This window comes from Pituophis catenifer, unplaced genomic scaffold (assembly GCF_029215685.1).
Source record: "Pituophis catenifer annectens isolate HBS135680 unplaced genomic scaffold, rPitCat1.0.hap2 SCAF_3, whole genome shotgun sequence".
Classification (NCBI taxonomy): Eukaryota; Metazoa; Chordata; class Lepidosauria; order Squamata; family Colubridae; genus Pituophis; species Pituophis catenifer.
Window position 1 is genome coordinate 142,849,041 of NW_027256883.1, and position 21,676 is coordinate 142,870,716.

Sequence of the window (21,676 nt, forward strand, 5' to 3'; positions counted from 1 at the left end):
AAAAATAAAAAAAAATAAAAACAGACATCTTTAGATTTCATCTAAATCTGAAAACTCCTTTCTAGAAGTATATGGACTCCATATATGTAAATCCATTTTTCTTACAAAATTGTTAAATATATTGTATTTTGAAAGACATGCTTTCCACATTAAATCATTTGAATTTGTGTAAAAAAGTAAGTAAAAACTCTTGATATTTCCAATGTTTGGTTTCCTGCATATGCTGGGTCCTCGAAGCTGTCATGCAACTGTTGCTCAGTTAATAAATATGGAAATATATATGTATCATAGAGATACATCCTATATTAATTATAACAACTCCTTTTAGGGAGTAGAGAGGCAACCAGTACCATCATTTGTATTTAAAAACTCAGGATCAGCATTGTTGATGATAAAAATCAATAAATTTAATCAGGTTTCACATAAAATATTATTTTAAATATCTGGATGTATTACTTGGTTTGATATTGGTGCTGTTATTTGCATAGGAATTGAATCTAGAGAATCATGATCAGCAATCAAAGATCTTGATTGCAATAAAGCCATTGCTTAGTTGCAATTGTATGTTGAGTATGGAGTTTGAGCTAAATTTTCTGAACATTGTAATTTACAGGGTTCTCAAGAAAGCCTTAGAAATAACAGTACCCCAAGAATGACAGATGTTACATGACAAAAATTATGATTAATGATAATTAGATAGACGTAACTCCTTGAAAGCCAAAAAATAGAATATGCATGCTTCAAAGCATATTTTCCCTCTGAATGCAGAGTCCTAGAGATCACTGCATTTAATTTATAAATATATTTACCAAAATAACTGCAAGAGATATGGATGTCTATATGTATACCTGAAGCTGAATTCAGGTGGAATAGATGTATTGGTTAAAACTTTTGTGTTCACTACTACTAGGCCACTGATTAAAAAACTTTGGGATATTTAAGGATTGCCTTGGAGTATTAAAAATATTATAAATATAAATATAAATACATATACATATACAGTAACTATGGTACATAACTCAGAAACTCTGGTAGATAGAATATATCCTGGAGAAAGCCAAACCAGAAAAATAGGAAAGTGTAAAATAGCTTAATAGTGCATTTTCTTTTTGTAATGTGCATCATTAATGTTCAATGTCTATCTACATTTAAATTATTTCACATCAAGTTGTCATTATCCTCTAATTTAGAGATTTCCAGATTCAACAGTTACAGAGTCTGCTTTCTGCTTATATCTTTACAACTAGTAAAATCATGCTGTTTTTTATTTTAAAAAAAACCACAATTATACCATTAACACATTGCCATATTTGTTTGGCATGCTACAACAGAAGGCTTTATTTAGGTCAATTGGAGAATGCTGGCAATTGAAATTTTGCCAATTTGTGGACATAAGCTTTGAAGTATAGGCTGCATGTAACTCAAATACAAGTAATACTTTAATAACAATAACTTACAGATACAAACTAATGATGAACTATAATTTCACAAAGAATTGTAAACATTTTGCACAATTGTCAGTCCTGTCTTTTAGGCAAAGTGCTCTTTTGATGATAAATAAATTAACAAACACATAGCTAGAATGGACTACTTCCAGACAATACAAAAAAAAAGATGTTTCTCTTCAATAAAGTTTGTAAACATACAGTATTTATGGAGAAAGCCATAAAAGTGTCCTGCAAGCCATCTATACTTACATACTTGGGCAACTAAATGGTCTTCAAAACACTTTGGATGCTATTTAAGATTAAATTGATTTTCAATGACAGAGTACAATAGGTGACTCAGAATGTATCTCCTTAATCTCATGTCCCTGAAATAAATAAATCAGCTGTGATTTATTGGCAGTTGTGTCAGTGAATGGGTTAGCAAAGACTGGAGTCCAAGAGCAGAAGGTGAATGAGCTACAAAAATAGAAAGATTTTTGATCAGCCTGGCTGGAAGTACAAAAATATTACTTGTGAATAAAAAAAACCCAATTGTATTGATATGGCTGGGATACTAACAAGCTGTACCCATTTCACAGCTTGTGAAAAAGTCCATGTCTAGAAAGACAGTGCCTTCCAGATGTTCATACCCTTGGTGATGCCTGCTTCTCCCAAATGAACTGTGTTTATATCTGTAGTTCTGCAAGTTGCAGGGAAGGAATTTTATTGCAACTTCGTTTAATGTCTTGCTGAGCACATCTACAACTAAGAAACTTTTCATCATAAATATATAGAGTACTTTAAATGATGATAGCTATTTCAGCTAAAAGGAGAAGCCACAGCTTTTGTTAGAGCTAGGTGTTCTTTTTAATCAACAGTGGGTATCAAAATATGCCTAGAATAAGGTCAATGTACCTTAATATATATATTTCTTTCATCTACATGAACAATTTGATTATGGAGTGTATGTCTGTGTTTTAAGTGCTATGTAAATAATACCTTTTAACATTTGGGGAAGGGGTTGGACTATATTCCTTTACTCCTTAAAAATGTGATATTCAAATGGTGTGATAGGTGGAATGTGGTGCTTAAACATTTCATTATTTCCTTAATTCACAAAAGGATATACTGGAGAAGAAAATCCCAATCTCATTGTATTGAAGAAGAAAAAAGAGTTCCAGCTATGGACAAATCCAGAGCTAGAGTTGAATATAATCCCAAATACACTTTGGGAATAGAGCTTGCAAAATAATTGTAATATGGCTTAATACCTACTCATAGCCCCCGTGACCTAAAAACCTACTAGAAATGGTCAAATAAAGTTCTACTGTTATCATGAAGGTCTGTGAAAGGTCATGGGGAGAGCAACCTCATTATTAATCATCCAACTATTATTTTAAAAAAAATAATCTTGCCTGCGAATTATCTCGCTTTTCTTTGAAGAATTCTTGTATCCCCCATATTGATAGATAACTATAAGAATAAGGGCAAACATTGTATACTGCAAACCTGAAAGGAATCTTTGGAAAAGTAATATGAAAAATTCAAGAAGGTATGTAGGAAATGATGCTATCATATTTTAAGTCTAGGATTTAGAATTCCACTAGTGGGTGGGGAGAATAGTTCTTTACACTGAACTTATGCCTGTAATTATATATTGCAAATGGATAGAACCATATTAATTACACATAATTCCATTCTTTCCATGCGATTTCAACAAATGCAAGAAGCCTCAGAATCAGCTCCTTTAACAAAGTGAAATAATAAATTAGTAGCACACTTTAAAGCATTTATTCTGAGGAGAAATATTATATGTAAAGCTCCCGTTTCCCTTCTGAGCCGATAGCAGACATTGCTACTCTCATCTCAAATGTCTCTCTGCAACAGTAGGTCATGGAGTTTTTAATTTTTTTTAAACAACTTCCTGGAAAAGCTAGGGTTTCTTACAAATATGATATTGGACACAAAATAAAGGCAGAATTGGCAGCCTATGGGTTGCATGGTGCCCAACCCTGAGCTAAAGGATTCATTTCACCCAATCTTCTCAAGTCCACAGAGTAGTTATAGCAAGCCACTGTACCTACCATCCATGTAACTATGGAGAGCTGTTAACATTGTCCCATCTTGTGGCACATATGCTGAATATGCCATTTCTTCTAACATTGGTGGTGAAAGCCTAGAAGTTTGGACTGTTGAAACAGGAGCAGTGGATGAGTGGTTGGGGCTAACGTGTTTCTTATGGCGTGCTCTACAATTTTGAAACCATACCTGGAAATGAAACAAAAAAACCCAAGAATTTGGTTAGTTGTTAAGACTTTTATTTTCATGCTAAACAGATGAATTAAAAACACAGTTATTAGTTGTGTTTTTTTGCATCGTGTCATTAATTCCAGATAGAATCCAGTTGATAAAATCTCATATTTTTTCTCTCTAGTCATATATACTGTAATGACTACTGTAATGCTCTCTACATGGGGCTCCCCTTGAGGAGCACCCGGAGGCTCCAACTGGTGCAGAATGCGGCTGCGTGGGGGATTATGGGAACGATGGGGCGCTCCCATGTGACACCCCTCCTGCGTGAGCTGCATTGGCTTCCGGTGGTCTTCCGGGTGCGCTTCAAGGTGTTGGTTACCACCTTTAAAGTGCTTCATGGCTTAGGGCCTGGGTACTTATGGGACCACCTTCTGCCACCGATAGCCTCCCACCGGCCAGTACGCTTCTACAGAGAGGGACTCTTCAGGGTGCTGTCGGCCAGACAATGTCGGCTGGTGACCCTCAGGGGGAGGGCCTTCTATGTGGCAGCACTTGCCCTCTGGAACAACCTGCCCCCAGAGATACGTAGGGTACCAGATCTCCGTGCTTTTCGCCGTGCCCTTAAAACTTTTTTATTTCATCAAGCTGGGCTGGCATAATCCCCCCCCTTAGATATTTTTAGATATTTTTAACTGTAAATTGATTTTAGTTGGGGTGTTTTAAATTTATTGGGCCAAAATTTGTTTAATTCTTTAAAAAAAATTAAATTTTGTATGTGATGTTTTTATTCTTGGCTGTTCACCGCTCTGAGTCCAGCAGAAGGGCGGTATAAAAATTTAATAAAATAAATAAATAAAAATAAATAATATACATACCCTATAGAAGCTCTATAGAAGATTACATACACAATCATTATAACTATGACTTGCATTGCTGATAACTATAAATCATATTGCTTCAGCCATGTGGAAATATTTAATAGGAAACATTAACTGTATATTTTTCTCTTGGAAAAATAAGTTTCTGAAATATTATAAGCTATTAAAAATTATTTTAACTAAAAATATACTGGGCTTTTTTAACTTTATAACTTTGGTCACAACACTTGTGAAATATGCAGTATAGTTACTTGTATCACACGCCTGCTCAAGCCTGTTCTTTCTGCCAGTTTTTGCAGTGTTTGTGCATCTGGATTGTTATCCTGAGCAAACTGTGCTTGCATTACCTGTAAAAAAAAATTAGCATGTTTTATGACAAACTGACAAAAACTGCACAAATAATCAAGAAACAGTCATGCTGTAGCCTCAATAGTACTTTTGAAGCAAAAAGTACTATTGAGGAATAGAGCTTGCAAAATAATTGTAATATGGCTTAATACCTACTCATAGCCCCAGTGACTTAAAAACTTACTACAAATGGTCAAATAAAGTTCTATTGTTATCATGGAGGCCTGTGAAAGTGCATGGATTTACTAAAGGCTTATAATCATAGCAAGGGACTAGAGCAGAGTTGACCTGAATTCTTAAAAAATTCAAAAAAATCAAAGCAAAATTAACCCTAATCCTAACCCTAATTTATTATTGAAATACATACAAAAGGAATTTATCATCAGGCCTTTTAATCATGTCTATGTAACACATTCATCTTATGAAATGTTACTTTCAATTTGCATTTTATCAGGTCAAAATATGAGAATCACATATTTGTTTCACAAAACATACCAAATTTTCCCTTCCCTAATTTCTTTGTTCATAGTTAGCTCAGGAATTCTTATACTGTTTTAGCTTGCCAGTAGCATGTACAAGACAGGTGGTAAAGTTGATTACAGGTAGTCCTCGACTTACGACCACAATTGAGCCCAGAATTTCTTTTGCTAAGCGAGACATTTGTTAAGTGAATTTTGCCCCATTTTACGACCTTTCTTGCCAAAGTTGTTAAGTGAATCACTGCAGTTGTTAAGTTAGTAACACAGTTGTTAAGTGAATCCAGCTTCCCCATTGACTTTGCTTGTCAGAAGGTTGCAAAAAATGATCACAATGAGTTGGGACACTGCAACCATCATAAATTAAATGCCAGCTGCCAAGCATCTGAATTTTGATCATGTGACCACAAGGATGCCACAACAGTCTGGAAAATGCTCATAAGTCACTTTTTATAGTGCCATTTAACTTTGAACAATCACTAAAGAAGTGATTGTAAATCGAGGACCACCTGTAAACTGTAAATAGATCACAACCCAGAGCTCTTGCTAAAATTTTGCCCTACAGTGTTGCCTGGGATAGTCATCTAAATAGTCTAAAATGTATATGATATAATAGATTGGATTTTCCCCAAACTGATATACACTAGGATTTCTGAACTAGAGGTAGTCCTTGACTTATGACCACAATTCAGCCCAGAATTTATGTTGCTACAGGAGAATTTTGTTAAGTGAGTTTTGCCCCCATTTTATGACTTTTCTTGCCACATTTGTTAAGTAAATCATGGCAGTTGTTAAGTTAGTAACACGGGTGTTAAGTGAATCTGGCTTCCCAATTGGCTTTGCTTGTCAGAAAATTGCAAAAGGGGATCACATGACCCTGGGAAACAGCAACGCTCATAAATATGAACCAAGTGTCTGAATTTTGATCACCTGACCATGGGGATGCTGCAAAGGTCGTAACTGTGAAAAATGGTCGTAAGTCACTTTTTCCAGTACCATTGTAACTTCGAGCAGTCACTAAATGAAGTGTTGTAAGTGGAGGACTACCTGTACTAGTATGTCAGCTTTCTTACGTTCCCTAAATAAGATCCTAAAATATATAATTTCACATAAGAAAAGTAAACATAATGTACTGGAAATAATTCTGCCAATTGTAGAATTTTCAGTTAAGATTCTCCTTTTTTGTCTCTTCACTTCCTTTATTCTTGGTTATTGTTATTTTGTGTTTTTTTATTTTATATTTGTTATTTTGACAGCAGTTTATCTTGTTCTAAATATATGGTAAACCATTTTCAGTGCACATCTTATTTAAAGAGGTGGGGTTTAAATTTTAATCAAAATAAAAACATTTAATTTAAATGTTAAGTAAATATCCTACCTGTATGTATATTTACAAGATCAGAATTAATATCTGAAACACTAACACTTAAGACTAAAACAATTAAAACAAATTTTATTATTTTAATTGCAAACCAACAATTAAAGAAAACTCCTAAAAGGATGACAGCATTATGGTGGCCAATGCAATAGAGAATTAAATAAGCAGTTAAGAAGAACGCTAAAATGTATTAAGTCTCCAGTTTATTTACAACAAAATAACGCAATAATGCAGTAATTGAATACAGGAAGAAATTTGGTTCATAGACATTTTCCTTTGCACTTATTTTGCAGCAATTGTGGCTTGTATAGAGTAACCTATTCTACAGTACAAAGATATCAACTTGTTTACAATATTATGAACACAATTAAGCAGCCAATACTAAATTAATCCCATCATTTAACTATGACACTCTGCTTGGAGTGAAGAACAACAGTTTTTTGATTGTCACATGCTATTGCATTTACATGGCATCAAAAATATGAAAAAGCGTATGTTCCTTGGAAATCTGTCGCTTGCACAGTTCCTAGTATCTTTCTTCATGTTACATAGAACTGAAACTATTTAACCTCCTATTGCGATTATGGGAGTCCTGCAAATGTCTGATTTAATGAAATTCATCAACTAGTCAAAATAGATCAGCATTTATGCTTCCACTTTGCAGAATTACTAACTGCCTTGAGGGAAATTGAAAAGCTTGAAGAGTAACTAATTCATACGAAACAGCGAAAGCTTACAAATTTATTCCAGGAACATGCTGTGCCTTAGTATTAAGAGAAATCATATACCATTGAGCGTATAATTTCTTTATAAACAACTAATTTATACAGAATTTTTAAAATTATGCACCGTGTACAATTGTTATGCTTCTTCATCATGGCTATGCTCAGCTCCCCACCATAGCTCTGATTATAGCAATCTACGATTCAATGGTTCTACCTGCAGCTGATCTGCTGTGAAACTGGTTCGAGCTCTTTTTGCTGGTTTGGGATGATTAACATCTTGCTCTGTTAATAATGCACCTTCTACACTAATACCATTCCCTGAAATTAAAGAGAGAAGAAGTCCAATTGTAGCACTGATGTTAGTTATTATTTACAGATATTCCTTTATAATCAACTTCTAGTATTCAGAATATACTTAAACTATGAAAATATCCATTATTTACTATTTTGAAACAGATAGTCTGGAATTTGAATATTTATATACATTTTACATATTTCATAATTATTCAGAATAACGAAATAATTTAAAGCTGTTTTTCAGAGTAACATCTGTATTAAAAACCTAGTCTATGTCTAAAAATAAATTCACGAGCTACCAGACAGATTACAACATGCAGGTAAAAATTAGTTTTATTTTGCAATTAGCAGAGGTAAATAATCCAATAAAAGCAATGTTCATATAGATAACTACTATCTAGTTTCATAGACACAACTTTTCTCATTGGCTAAATTTTGACAACCAAATCTACCCAATTGAAAACATTGAAATGAAGTGAGCATATGTTTCCTTAAAAAGGCAGTCAATGTTAATATGTTTTGAAATCTAATTATGCCAAACAACCTATTATGCCTTGTTTTAACATTTTTAGTGAAGTCTTTTTTTAAAAACACCTTTTACCACTCAGAATATTATCACCAAAATGCTTAATACAAATAAAAAATACAGGTAATCTGTATTCTGACAACTAGTGTTTTAGGATAATTTTCACCGCAGCCATATTCCTGATCATGATTAAAATTCTCCAGACAGGTTAAAAGCTACTGAAAGTCAACTTCTCTTAATGCTGTATTCACACTATCAATGACACATTAACTTATCCAGCTAGAAATTGATTTTCAAAATGCATTCAAAAATTGACTTTAAGATTCAGGATGGCATGTGAATCTTAAAGTATAGACGTAAGGAAGAACACAGAAGCTTTATGAGTTATCCTACGTGGATACCCACACCAATTAATTAACAGTAAAAGGACAGTGGAAAACTGGTTTGTAAAATGCTGGAGGAGAAGGAACTATCTGCATCTCCAGAAGAATGAATTCTGTTCTGGGGACCAGAACCGAAAAGGCCTTTCCTAGGACAAAAGGAAACTTACCGTTTTCAACTTCTCTTTTCAAGTTGTCCAACATGCAATCATAATGCACCCTACAGAGGACTTTCTCTTCAACCAAAGCAAACTCCTCTCCTGTAGAGAGCTGCCTTTTGCAGGAGAAACAGGCAAAGCAGGCCAGATGATACACGTTTCCCTTGGCTCTTCGAACCCAGTCAGTAGAATGGATGTGCCTACCACAGCGAGAACAGCGTGTTCCGTACCGTCTACAGAAGAAGAGGAAGAACGAATGAAACAAAAGTCACGAACCTGATTCTGTAACATTATTTTGCCTGAAATTTACATCAAATGCTATTGGCCTCATAAAAGCCCAAATTTGGATTGTTTAATTTCCATTGCATTTTATGAACCAACAGAAAAATTGCTTTTGTATTGTTGACAAGTCATTCCTTTATGCCTTCCAGGGCTTCTGAAGAAAACCATAAGGGAGATACCTAAGCATAATACCTAACGGGGTTATTCAGGAATCCCAATGTTATATTATATACATGAGGTTATACTGGATTTTACCTTGATGTAGTTGAAATTGCTAATCCTTTTCAACTGTGTTTCTTTGTGAAATGTATCATCAGTCAGCTAGAATCCTTAATCTTTTGAATTCCATGTTTTTTTAAAAGCCCAAATGTCAAGAGACATGCTATTTTGAACAAATATGCTATTTTGTATTCAAATGATCATTTAAAAGCAGGGGGAGAGTACACACAATATTTAAAACAAAAATAATGGACTGTTAAAAATCCAAACAAAATGGTTTAATTGTAATAGCAACTAAATGATGGAAGTAAGATATTAGAACTCAGCACTAGCAGTGAAAACCAAAATTAACCATCCAACCCCAGTAAATGCTTTGCAAATTTGGTCAAGATTTAGGCAAACAGTAGATTCTTTCTTGATTTCAGATTATGGAGTATACCATCAGAAATGCTCTTCAGGCACACAATACTGGATATAGATTAAATCAGGGGTGAAATCCAGCAGATTCTGACAGGTTCTGGAGAACCGGTAGCGGAAATTTTGAGTAGCTCGGAGAACCGGCAGTGGAAATTTTGAGTAGTTCAGAGAACCAGCAAATGCCACCTCTGCCTGGCCCCAGAGTAGGGTGGGAATGGAGATTTTGCAATATCCTTCTGCCAGGAGTGGGGAGTGAATGGGGATTTTGCAGTATCCTTCCCCTGTAATGGGATGGGAATGGAGATTTTGCAGTATCCTTCCCTGCCACGCCCACCAAGCCACACCATGCCCACCAAGCCACGGCCACAGAACCAGTAGTAAAAAAAGATTGTATTTCACCACTGGATTAAATACATTATATTTATATACTGGAATCTATGGGAAATTAATGGCATGGGCATCAAAGAGCAATAGAATAATAGTTACTTCTGTTTTATCATGCCATATTAAGTCACATATTTGTGTCTTAATAAAAGGAAGAGTAGGGCATTTCATCTTTGCCCATTGCTGAAAATGCAAGAGCCCTATTTCCATAGAAAATTGTACCTTTCTCTTTATTAAAATTGTTGAAAGAGAGCCTCCAGTTTGGATGAAGACCACAGTAAAATCAATATCTACCTCCATTCTAATCCCAATCGGATGACTCAATTATGAGTAAAAGGAAAAAAAGATATATATATATATATATATATATATATATATGTTTTCTCAGGTTTTCGCGGGTGTTTGTATGTAGGTCTTTGGTTATTCGGGTCTTCTCCCACGTAAAATTGGAAGTGTCTTGGCGACGTTTCGACGAAGTCTCATTCGTCATCTTCAGGCTGGTGTTCTCGGCTTGCTCCTGGAAGCACGAAGCCGAGAACACCAGCCTGAAGATGACGAATGAGACTTCGTCGAAACGTCGCCAAGACACTTCCAATTTTACGTGGGAGAAGACCCGAATAACCAAAGACCTACATATATATGATATATGATCATACTAAAAATGATCAATATCTCAGAATCATTTGGCTTTTAAAAAGAGATATGATATGCTTTCCATAGCCTATTTAATTTCATCATAACCTATAATTTATGAACAATTTTCAAGGGCAGCTCCACACAAGAGTGTTTTGCAGTAATCCAAATAGATGGTTTCTGCTAAGTGAAATGATAAGAGATTTCATATATAGAAACACTTGTTTAAATATTTTGACAATATTCACTCATTCTATTGCTATCAACTGAAAGAAAAATAAACTGAGAATGTTAAGAAACGTATGATAGAGTGTGCAACAGCACCACTAAACCTGCCAAAAATCAATGCAGTTAATGCCCAAAACATCTTTAGAAGTCTACTAAAATTTTCCAAACCTCAGATTTGAAAATTAAGGTTTCACAAATAATTATAATAAATAATGCAGGCCACCTATACTTACATATTTGGATGAAAAAATGTTGGTCAAGTATAATTAAAATGAGTTTCTCATTTCTTTATGTAAAATGAAAAGTGCAGGTTTATGCTGCGGTCATAAATCCCAAACCCTTAGTAATTAAATGCTACATTTTCACTTACTCTTTCAAATAGCAGTAGTTTACTCTAGCAGTAAAGTACTTCAGTGATGTATCTTAGTTGGTATGAATGCTCTGAAGAGAATGCAGGAATAGTTACTTCCCCATTGTGGAGACAGTGAACTAGAAATACTTTAGTGCTAGAGAAAGTAACTGCACTTTGTGAAGGTAAACAGATGCAGATAGGAAGAAGACAGTAAGACTGAACAGAAAACATCTTAGGAACTTTAAACTTTTTTTTGAAAACTTGAACCTACTGTCAAATAGAAAAAAAATCATCCAAGATAATTGTGTTTGTAGGGTCCTTGGTGCTCTCTGAGCTTGTTTTCTTGTAGAGGTTTCATTACCAACCTAGGTAACATCAGCAGTGCTAGAAGGGAGGGAGTTTTGCTCTATATTTATATACAAGTGGCCCTTGTAGCACTGCTAATGTTACCCAGTTAGGTAATGAAATGTCTTGAAGAAGACAACCAAGCTCAGACAGAAGGACACTAGAGTTCAACCGTGCACTACAAATATTCTCTTCTATTGACAAATGTGTTTTTCTAATTATGTATCACCCCAAGCAAATAATAATACTATTGGGCAATTTTTATGTTCCATCTAATGGGTAAAAGAGAAATAAAATAATGTTTTCATCAGGACCAGATATGTGACCCAGTAACATTAAGCACTTCATCCATTCTGATTTCAGTAAGAAAACTAATCAACTACCACACTGAGGGCAAAACAAATATTCCGGCCTCTGATCACATATTCTGGCATACACATTTTGAGGTATGCAAGGGGGAGTGGGGCCAACATATCATTCCCATTAGGACAAAGTAGGATTCCAGATTTCTAGTTCATTGAATATTAAAGTTACCGTACACAATACAAGGATTTTAAAAAGCACCTGGAATTTTAGTAATTAGCTAAAAAAAAACAACCCCACAGCAAATATAATCTGCTTAACATTAGCAATTACTTTTCAGCATGTACTTTTACACCTCCCTTTTAAATATAATATATTCAAGATAATTACCTGTAACCCCCATATTCCACCAAGTTTATAGAGTGGCCAAGGATTATATAGTTGTACATTGCCATCAATATTAATGGGCTTGACAAGCCCACAGTAAATAAAAGCTTACAATTATCTGAACAAAACAAAAACAATTCTAGTTTAGTGCCCAAATGAGAGTAGTGGTTGGCCAGCAGTGGCATGAATTGTTCATGCTTGTACTATGTTCCCTAGTACTCTTCAAGCTTCAAATTCCTCCTCACAGTATAAAAACCACAGTTCTTGAGTAATATTTTGACCAAAACTGGATAAAACCTACTTAGCTACAACCAATAGGGGTATGCAAAATCCTACTACACCCAGCATCACAAAATTACCAGGTCAAATAGCACCCTACAATATGGCTGCTGCTACCATTACATGATTAAACCAAAAGTCTGGGAGAAAACTCACTGTGTAAAGAAATCTAAATCTAAATTAATGTTTAGACTAAATCTGAAATCTAAATCTAAATTAATCTAGCAAGATGCAAAGTAAACTTTGCCTCTCTATATAAATAGTTTGTTCCTAGCAGAATCTTTTAAACTGAAAGTAAAGCTATACTATACATTTTGTGTCTTCAGATAATATTCCATCCAAAGCAAATTGAACATGCATCTTTACACAGAAAAAAACAGTCCACAGATTTACATTTGCTGTTTCAAAATGATAAAATGTACTTGAGTTGCACAGTATACCTGAAATAATCTAGTTTGCAGAAAATGTCTTTGTCTTTGATATAGCAACTGGTATGCCTTCCTAAAGAGGTCCTGCATACACTGCAGGAAAGACAGCGTACATGCCAGCACATATCATTTACCTAGGAAGGAAAAAGAAAATTGAAATCTGACATCACTTATTTGGGTAATTTATAAGAGTTAACAGTGTAAAATGATTTTAAAAAAGGTTCTAATATTGCACATATTTGAAAAGATAAAGCTGAGTTCCTGACGTTGTGATTCTGTTGAGGACAATGAGTTCCTTGACCTGTTTCTGGCTTGTTGAGTTTTGAACATAGACATATGTACAAATTATGTACAAATTATTTTAATAATAATAAATTTTAATAAAATATTAAATTATTTAATAATTGTAGTAGGAGTTAAGTGGCTAATAAGATTACAGACACACTTAATTCAAAATAGTATCATGTAAAATTATGTCAGCATGAACCTCTAATTCACAAACTAAGTGTAACAACTATGGCAATTGCCACTTGGTGAAATTTACCATTGATACCTCACATCTTGAATTGTCCCACTACATCAGACAATATGCTGAAATATGTTCCTGTAGAGACATGCAATTTTTGTATCTTTTCATGTAGAAAAGTAAATTCATATATCTGAATAGGCACGTATAGAATTGCAGTGTCTAATCCTGGATAAGGAAGTTATGATAGACCATAGAGGTCGGAAGCATGTTTCATATAATTGAAACGAACCAAATTTTAGCACATTTAGCCATGTATTAAGAGAATATAAGAGAGTTTTTCCTCTATCATTACTTTTAAGACATTCTTAATTTATGACACGAAGTTCAGAACATGATTAATAGGGGCATTCTAGTTCTCCTGTGACATCTTTTTTTGAAAATGAGAGCTATTTTTGCAGTCAAAACTATACATTTTATGAATATTAACATACAGTTTGATGTAAGTATAAGATAAATCTACTTTCTTTGGACTGACAAAGATAATAAAATTGGCCTTAGTAAGATGTTATGTGAATGGTTTGTCAGTAATGCTATACTTTCAATAAGCAAAAATTATTTTTTCGACCCACACTGTATGATTTCTTAGAATTGAATTTCTGAAGTGCCTTTGAGCTTAAATTAAAATGTCAGCATACTACATTCAGGTTTGGTAAAATAATATCAATATATAAATAAATAATATTGCCTGAATATGAAAACAAATTAAAATTAGCATTAATGTTGTAGAATTGACTGTTAACTAGACAAATATTTTTTTTTGATATGTTATGTTGTGATATGTTATAGTTTAAACAATAGTTTAAAGTTACAACACTAAGAATTGGAAAATAATAGTTATACAACTTTCTGAATGTCTGGACTGGATGTTTTATAGCTAAATAATACCAATTACCCCATAAGAAATAAAAAAAAACCTTAAGATTTCTTTGATGCCGCTAGCAGTTTAGAAATAAAAAAAATATAGGGGCCAGAGAAAGTTAATAACATTCATGTATTTAGTACTCTTTTACAAGTTTATAATTGCATTTCAGTTTTCAAAAATTGCCTTACCCAACATCAATGTGTTTGATAATTTCCAGAACTTTGGCTTTAAACTTTTGGCATTGCATGCAACACATTAGGAAAGTTTGGTTTGTAGTTAAACAATAATAAATTGTTCTTTTGTTTACAGCAAATCAGCTCCTGTCATGTATTTCCCAAATTCAGTTTTTTATAACTATGGGTAAATGAGAACATTACAAAAACTTCTGCAATAATTATTCCTGAATATACTGTTTATTAGTTATTAGGAAGACAATGGTTTTTTAAAGAAAAAACAGACACAAGTACGGGCTTAACATCATTGGATGATTTCACTGGATGTCATCTCAATAAAATGAGTCCATATGCGTTTTTAGAACTCATAGCTATGATCAATGTGGTCTGAGTCTATTTGCTTTTCAGTTCCTTTTGCAAGCTTTTAAATGTAGCATTTACTGTGGATAAATATTTAATACCAAGGTGTTCTAAGTCCAGTTTGAAGACTTAGGCTAAGATGTCCAGCAGGGAATGAAACAGGGTTTTTTTTTTTGTTTTGAGAGGAAATATTCTCCTAAACAACAACTCCATAGAGCTAAAAAGCAAGAAAAATATGAAAATAGCTTGTTTTAGCCTTAGGTCCTTATCAGCAGACAATTAAAAGCAATTTGATTCTTGGAAAGTGACACTTCATAAATACATACATACATACAAAGATATTTATTTAGCCTGACTGAAATGTTGAATTATTTATAGGAAGCTATTGCCAAGTGCAGCAATATGTCAACTATAAAATCAAAACTACCGTCCTTTAACAATAAAATCAGGCTGCAGTTTAGATTAGATCCTTGCCCATTTACCCATAAGTCATTCATAAATTGCATTTAAATTTACTATATACAAATATTTAAAATCACTGTGCCTATAATTATAGAATGTGCTGAGAAGATGCTGTTTTACAACAAACATGTGAATTAAAAATCAACAATCTTTACTATATCTTAATGCATATTATCCCTGAACCCATTCATAGTTTAAATATTAAAATTAACATAAAGTATTGTTTGCCTTTTAATACTGCGCTGCCCTAACTTTCCTGAATTAATAGTGACCAAATATGCAAATTAATTCAAGAGTGTTATGTTATTTCTCAAAGGCCAAAGAAGATGACATTCTGCCAAGTTTCATAGAGGTACATTCAGTTGAATTTAATTTCCTTTAAACATTAAGTCTGGTTGATAGCAACCTGAATTAAGCTCACCTGATGTGATCCATTAAAACAAAGAAAGCAGAAGGCACGATTTGGAAATATTTGGGATGGCATCCAGGCTATTTTTTCAAATTAATCCCAAAGATATTTTATAATTACAAAGTATTTGAAAACTAAGCTTCTCTTTGTGATAACTTGCCACTGCTTATCTATTATAATGAAAGGGAATTATTTCAGCAATACTTTTTTCTTTCCAAAGTTGTATTTATTCTACAATCTTTTCTTCTGTACAACAAACAACTGCCATAGGTTGCAACAACGCTATTGAAGAGTCTTTAAAGTCAACAAATGTATCCACCAGGAAGAGTCACAATAGTCTGCAATCTTTATTCAGCTACAGAAAGTAAGGGTAGCTCTCCCCATTCCCACTATTCTTGCAGATAAGATAAGCAATATTCTAAAAGGCTGTTTCTGTTCCAGTCTTAAGCCATTTCTTCTCCCAGACAGAGAAGTTTATTTAGCTTATGCTGCAGCTCCCCTTCCAGAAAATTACTACCATGCCAACTGGCAACTCTGCTAAATCCTTCTCATTCACAGACCCAGTGTTTGCTCACCTTCAGTAGGTACTTGTCCACAATCTCTAGACCACAACTATTACAGATGCATTTGCTGGACCCGCAGCTGCCTGAGCCAGAAGCCAGGGAACGGGGCGAAGAGGAGGGCGACAGCGGGGTGGAAGAAGAGCAAGAATCCTCATCAGCCACCACCTCTGGACTCACCTGTCACAGAGACACAAGCACAGGTCTGTCAACAGCGAGACTCTGTTCCTTCCCCCGCCCCCCTCCAGAGCCCATTCAATCCGAGTAATGGGGCAAAGGCTCTTTCGAAGCCTTTCCCCGCTCAGGTCTACTACTACGACACAAGCCCGATTGGCGGCATTGTCTATGGAGATTCTCAGCCACCCAGGTCATTCTTTTTGTCCCAAAGGGGTTTTTTCCCCCCAGTTCCTAAAGAGGCAACTTGGACTGCCTTTGTTTTTTCTTTGAAGACGTTTCGCTTCTCATCCAAGAACCGAAGAAGCTTCTTGGATGAGAAGCGAAACGTCTTCAAAGAAAAAAAAAAAAACCACTAGAAAGTCCAAGTTGCCTCTCGGAAAAAAAAAAGTATATTTTGGGACGTGATTGGCGACGGGTTTTTTTTTTTTCCCCTTGCCGCTACTTTCATCTCATCTTAAACCACCCCTTAAGGCAATGCGCTCCATCTCAAGCCAACAACAAGGACAATCTCCAAGCGTGTAAAAACCCGTTAGGGTTAAGTCAGGCGGCTGTGACGAGCCCCGAGGACAGGCTGAGGCAATCGAGGCACCGCCGGCTGAGGAGAACCAACGCCGCGTGCTACAACTCCCAATCACCTCGGCTTGCGAGGCCGCCTTTTCCCGCCCTCTCTCCCCTTGGCGTCTTCTTACTCCCGAAACCTCGTTTCTTTGGGGACCCTCCTCACAAGTTCGGGCTCAGAGCCGCCGCCGCCCCCCCCGTTCCCTCTGGAAAGCAAAGAAGGGGGTCGCTCGCGCCTGCATTCGCCCAATCAGCTGCCTCGCCAAATCAAGGCGGGAATTGGAACCCGGGGAGCCGCCGGCAGTGACCTTTTGGCACAGCCCTCCGCCTCGTGCCTGCCTGCCACGTTCAAGCGCTGTGAGGGCGCTTCTGGGGCCAGCTGTCCCTCCAGGAAAGTTCCAGCCAACCGATACAATCCCCCCTCCCTTTCACGTGTTTCAACCCACTCGAGGCCTTTGGCAAGTTCCAAGGACGCCTCCCCAAATAGTCCTCTCTCTCTCTTCCGTTTCGTCAGTGGGTTACGGCGCGAGTCCCTCTTACCAGCCCTGTGTCTCCGACGCTTTTCCGCCTCCTTCCAGTCACTGCGGCAGCGGCTGCCCCTCGCTCGCTCTCCTCAGCCATGAGCTTCGGGAACTGCAAAAGAGAGACCAGACCGCCTTAGCGCCTCTCCGAGAGCGCCGAGAACCCTGAGGCGAGGTTTCCTCAGTGTGCCTGTGAGGAGGAGGAGGAGAGGGAAGGAAGCGGGGCTGTCGGCCTCCCACCCAAAGAAAGTTAAACAAGGGCAATTAGAGGGCGACGCCGACCCCTTCGGCGTCAAACCTTCGAGCGCTAAGTGCAGCAGCAGCCTCCCCAAAAGCCGGCCCGGCTGCCAGAGCCGGCCTCGATTTGAATGAAAATGCCTCAGCTTGCTTAGCGCTCGAGCGGGTCGCTGCAATTAAGAAGTCGACCACCACTTCCAGCTCTGGCCTTCGGAGGTTGTAAATTGCCACTTAAAACTCTCCGGGAGGAGTTAATAGGCCGAGGGAACCACTCGACTCGAGAAATTATAACACACACACACACACACACAACTGACGGGAAAATGGAGAGTCCCATGAAAAGGAGAAGCCTTGAAACCAGAAGCCAGCTGAATTTAATTGAGGCGTCATTAAGAACAATTGGTCCTTGGGTCAACTGGAGGGAGGGGGCATACATAAGAAGGCTTGACACGGCGAGGCGGCTGGGCTCTTTCGACCTCCCTCAGCAACCCCGCTCGGGGGCCGAACAAAGCCGCCCCAGCCCTCGCTCTCCCTTATCAGCTTCTTCGAATCAGTCTCAATTACCTCAGGGTCGCCTCACTCGGAGGAGTTGCTTCCTGACCCTACCAGAGCCGTTAAAGAGACAGAGCTCAGGCAGCCTCGGCCGCAGACGACTGAGGGAGCCGAGCTTAGCCGTCGCCAGTCTGGAAAGACCCACCAAGGCGAAATTGTCTTGCGGAGATTCTCAAATCATCCAGGTCGTAGCGGTTGTCCCAAAAGTGCTTCGCCCACCAAGGCAACTAACTGGACTTTCTTGGATGGTTTTTTTTCTTTGAAAACGTTTCGCTTCTCATTCAAGAAGCTTCTGCAGTTCTCAAAGAAAAAAAAAAGTTCAATTGCAATTTTGGGAAAGAAAAAAAATATTTGGGACCACCGAGGTGAAATTGCCACGGCGAAGACCGAACTGGCCCTGGGCGAGTTCTTCCCCGCCTTGGTCCCTCTCCTAGAACTTGCCTGGCACCTAAGAACTGAGTTGGCACTCTTTCAAGGGTTTTGTTTTTTGTTTTAAATAAAAAGGCCCTTTAAATAAAAAGGGAAACGGGTCTCCACGTGTCAGAGAGTAAAGGCCGGAGCCAAATCTCACCCCCCCCCCCGTGTTCCCTGCTTTGGCTCTTCGGGCAGGAGGACCCCGATGGAAGAATGCAGGACAGTCATCAACCCGCAACCCCGCGATCGCTTGACGTTTCTTTCCCAGAAATGGAATATGGAGTTCAATTGATCTGGCGTCAGTCTGGCCAAATTAAAGCGAGTCGCTGTGTCTTTAACCAATTGACTCCGAGTTGAAATGAAAGTTTCAATTAGCTGATACAAATCCTAAATGAAGAAAAAAAACTATGGGGAAAAAAAATTAAGACGATCTGCGATATATCACTTACCCCGGATTAGTCCCATAGAAGACAAAATAATGACTTTAGGATTCTGGCTCTGGCTTGTTGATTGCCGGGAAATGTATGTTAATAAAATAAAATTTAAAAACAACAACCAAGATAGTCTGCTGGTTAGAACGTATTACCTTAAATAGTTCGAAGCCAGGAAACAATCCTCAAGCCACACGAAGGCTTAAAGTCAAGGGACTACTCCAGAGTAAGTGGCTGAAGCGGCGCCAGTCCTCTAGCCTAAATATTCGATTAATTTAGATTTCCTCCCGCAGATGTTTCGTACTAACGTTTCCTATTTAACTGAAAAGTCAGATTAGGGGGAAAAAATAAATACAGGCAAAACTGTATCTTATCCTCTCCTTGAATCTCCTTTGCAGCTGGGGCCACTGATTTGGCGTCAGGTCAGACCGTGCCAAGTTTGCTTTCAGATATTTTGGAATCGGAGGAAGAAAACGCATCCACCAGACGAAAGTCGCCCAGCGCAGGAAAAGAACCGGGAAGGGAGAGAAGCTTTTGCTAACCCCGCGATCAACCAGCCCAAGTGGTTTCACTGAAAGACACGAAATTACTCCGGAGCAAAGGGCCTATTGCAGGTGGGCTGGGGGAAAAAAAAGGCAAGGCAAATTCGAATCCGCTTCGGTTCATAGAGAGCTCAGAGCAGGAAGGCGAGCTGCTTTAGAAAACTCCAGGCTCACCTTCTCCGTCGCGAGGCGAAGCGCAGGCACGTCCTTCTCCAGTTTACACACAAACATCTGGCTGCTCTTCCAATACATGGCCCAGGGCTGGGAGCGCTCCTCGCAGACCCCCTCCCCCCGCACGGAAAAAGCCTCTCCGAAGTCCACCGGGCCGAAAAGAAGCGCCCGAGCCTCCCGATCTCCTCCTCTTCCTCCTCCTCTTCCCGGGTTTGGGATCCGCGCCGTTTCCCGCCAGCCCTCTTCCTAAGCGCTCTGCTCGCCTTCACTGAGGTCAGACCCTGGCAGAAAAAAAAGTTTTGCTTTCAAGGGGGTGGACCCTGCAAAGATGGAGCGCGCCTCTTGGCTGGCTGCTGGAGCCTCACCTCCTGGCGTAAAACCCGCCTTCCAGCCACGGCCAGATCGCTATCGCCACCAAGCCAAAATAGTCGCTCTGGGGAGCGCCTTTTTCTGCCGTTTGGATTTTTTTTTTTTAATAAAGGGGAAGGAGCAGGTTAACGCTGGATTACCCACCACGGTCCCCTCCCCCCCCTCTTTTTTTTCTCCATTCCACCCGGACCTCCAGCGGATCATCTGCCGCTGAGCGCAAGCAAAAGCCAGAGAGGAAGACAGCGCGAATATTTCAGCATCTTTGCGTTGTTCCACGCTCCTTTCTAGAGGCGAGCGAGAAGACGAGGCTGGACAAGAGCAGGCCGGGCTTTGGACAAGAGGGCCCGGATAAAAACTCTCTCCTTAAGGGGACACGCGAGAACATCCGAGGAGCCCCAAAGTCCCGCAGGGGAGATCAGAGGCGGGTTAATCAGCGCAAACCTCCAGGCGGGAGGGCGCAAAACTCCTGCATCCGATTTGCCACCCCCATCCCGCAGGCCAAGTCCGCATCTCCGAAAACGCTCGGACCCGGACCCTCGAGATGCCCGGCGGGCGATCAGACTCCTCCGCTCTTTCGGAGACAGCGCCGGCGGCGTTTGATCCGTCTATTCTGCGCTCCGCTCCCTTCCCTTCTTCCTCGCCGGGCTTAAGAAAGGAGGGAAAACGGGCGGCGGCGCTTCGAGTGGCGAAAGTCAGGCGGGTGTTTCTATCCAGCGGTGAGTGACTTTGACCTTTCGGGCCAGAGCCAGGCGTGAGCCTTTAACCGACGGCCCCGGGAACCAAGGCTAAAGAAATCATAGCTTATGCTTTAGTCTGTTGTAGTTAGTAACAAGCGATAGCTAAGGGTGGCTTGTTTAACGGGCCATTTCCAAGCAAGCAACTGGCTCACTTGATATTTGGACCACCAGATTAACTCTTTCCAAGTAACTCCGCTGTTTTTCGTCAACGTTTAGCAACGATCATTTAAGTTGCAATGAAGTTTTTAACTTGCCCGCCTTTTGGGTGAATTCTTACCAGTAACTAAATTCGTTTAATCGGGGCGGATCGCGCTGCGTCCCTCTAACGGAGACTCGTATCGCGTTGCCGCCGCGCAGTATGACCCCGGGTCGTGTTTATTCAAACGCTGACCTCGGTGAGGCTGCCTCTCTTTCATTTAAACCTTCAAGAGTTGGCTGTGATCTTCAGCACGCAAAGCTAACCATAAGGCTCCTTCAAGTTTGCTTTATGTAAAGGGGAGCCCTAGCTT

General features: G+C 38.5%; 1 protein-coding gene across 2 annotated transcripts; it reads right to left on the bottom strand.

The window, feature by feature from the left end:
• Window positions 1–1,827: 1,827 nt before the first annotated feature.
• Window positions 1,828–20,142, bottom strand: LHX8 (LIM homeobox 8). Of its 2 annotated transcripts, XM_070939455.1 has the most exons (9): window positions 20,065–20,142; window positions 17,734–17,826; window positions 16,474–16,638; window positions 13,116–13,237; window positions 8,859–9,079; window positions 7,700–7,803; window positions 4,810–4,905; window positions 3,512–3,695; window positions 1,828–1,904 (listed from the first exon to the last, which is right to left on the bottom strand). In XM_070939455.1, exons 1-9 carry the CDS (start codon window positions 20,140–20,142, stop codon window positions 1,828–1,830), a joined length of 1,140 nt encoding a protein of 379 aa, XP_070795556.1. The 2 variants fall into 2 exon arrangements, with proteins under 2 accessions (XP_070795556.1, XP_070795557.1); XM_070939456.1 differs by lacking the exon at window positions 17,734–17,826.
• Between the last annotated feature and the right edge of the window lie 1,534 nt (window positions 20,143–21,676).

Coding starts and splice junctions, on each gene's coding strand:
- LHX8 (XM_070939455.1), bottom strand. CDS start 20,142: ATGTATTGGAAGAGCAGCCAGATGTTTGTGTGTAAACTGGAGAAGGAC. Junction 4,906..7,699: donor TCACAGCAGATCAGCTGCAG/GTAGAACCATTG, acceptor TTTTTTTTACAG/GTAATGCAAGCACAGTTTGC. Junction 3,696..4,809: donor TGAGCAGGCGTGTGATACAA/GTAACTATACTG, acceptor TTTCATTTCCAG/GTATGGTTTCAAAATTGTAG.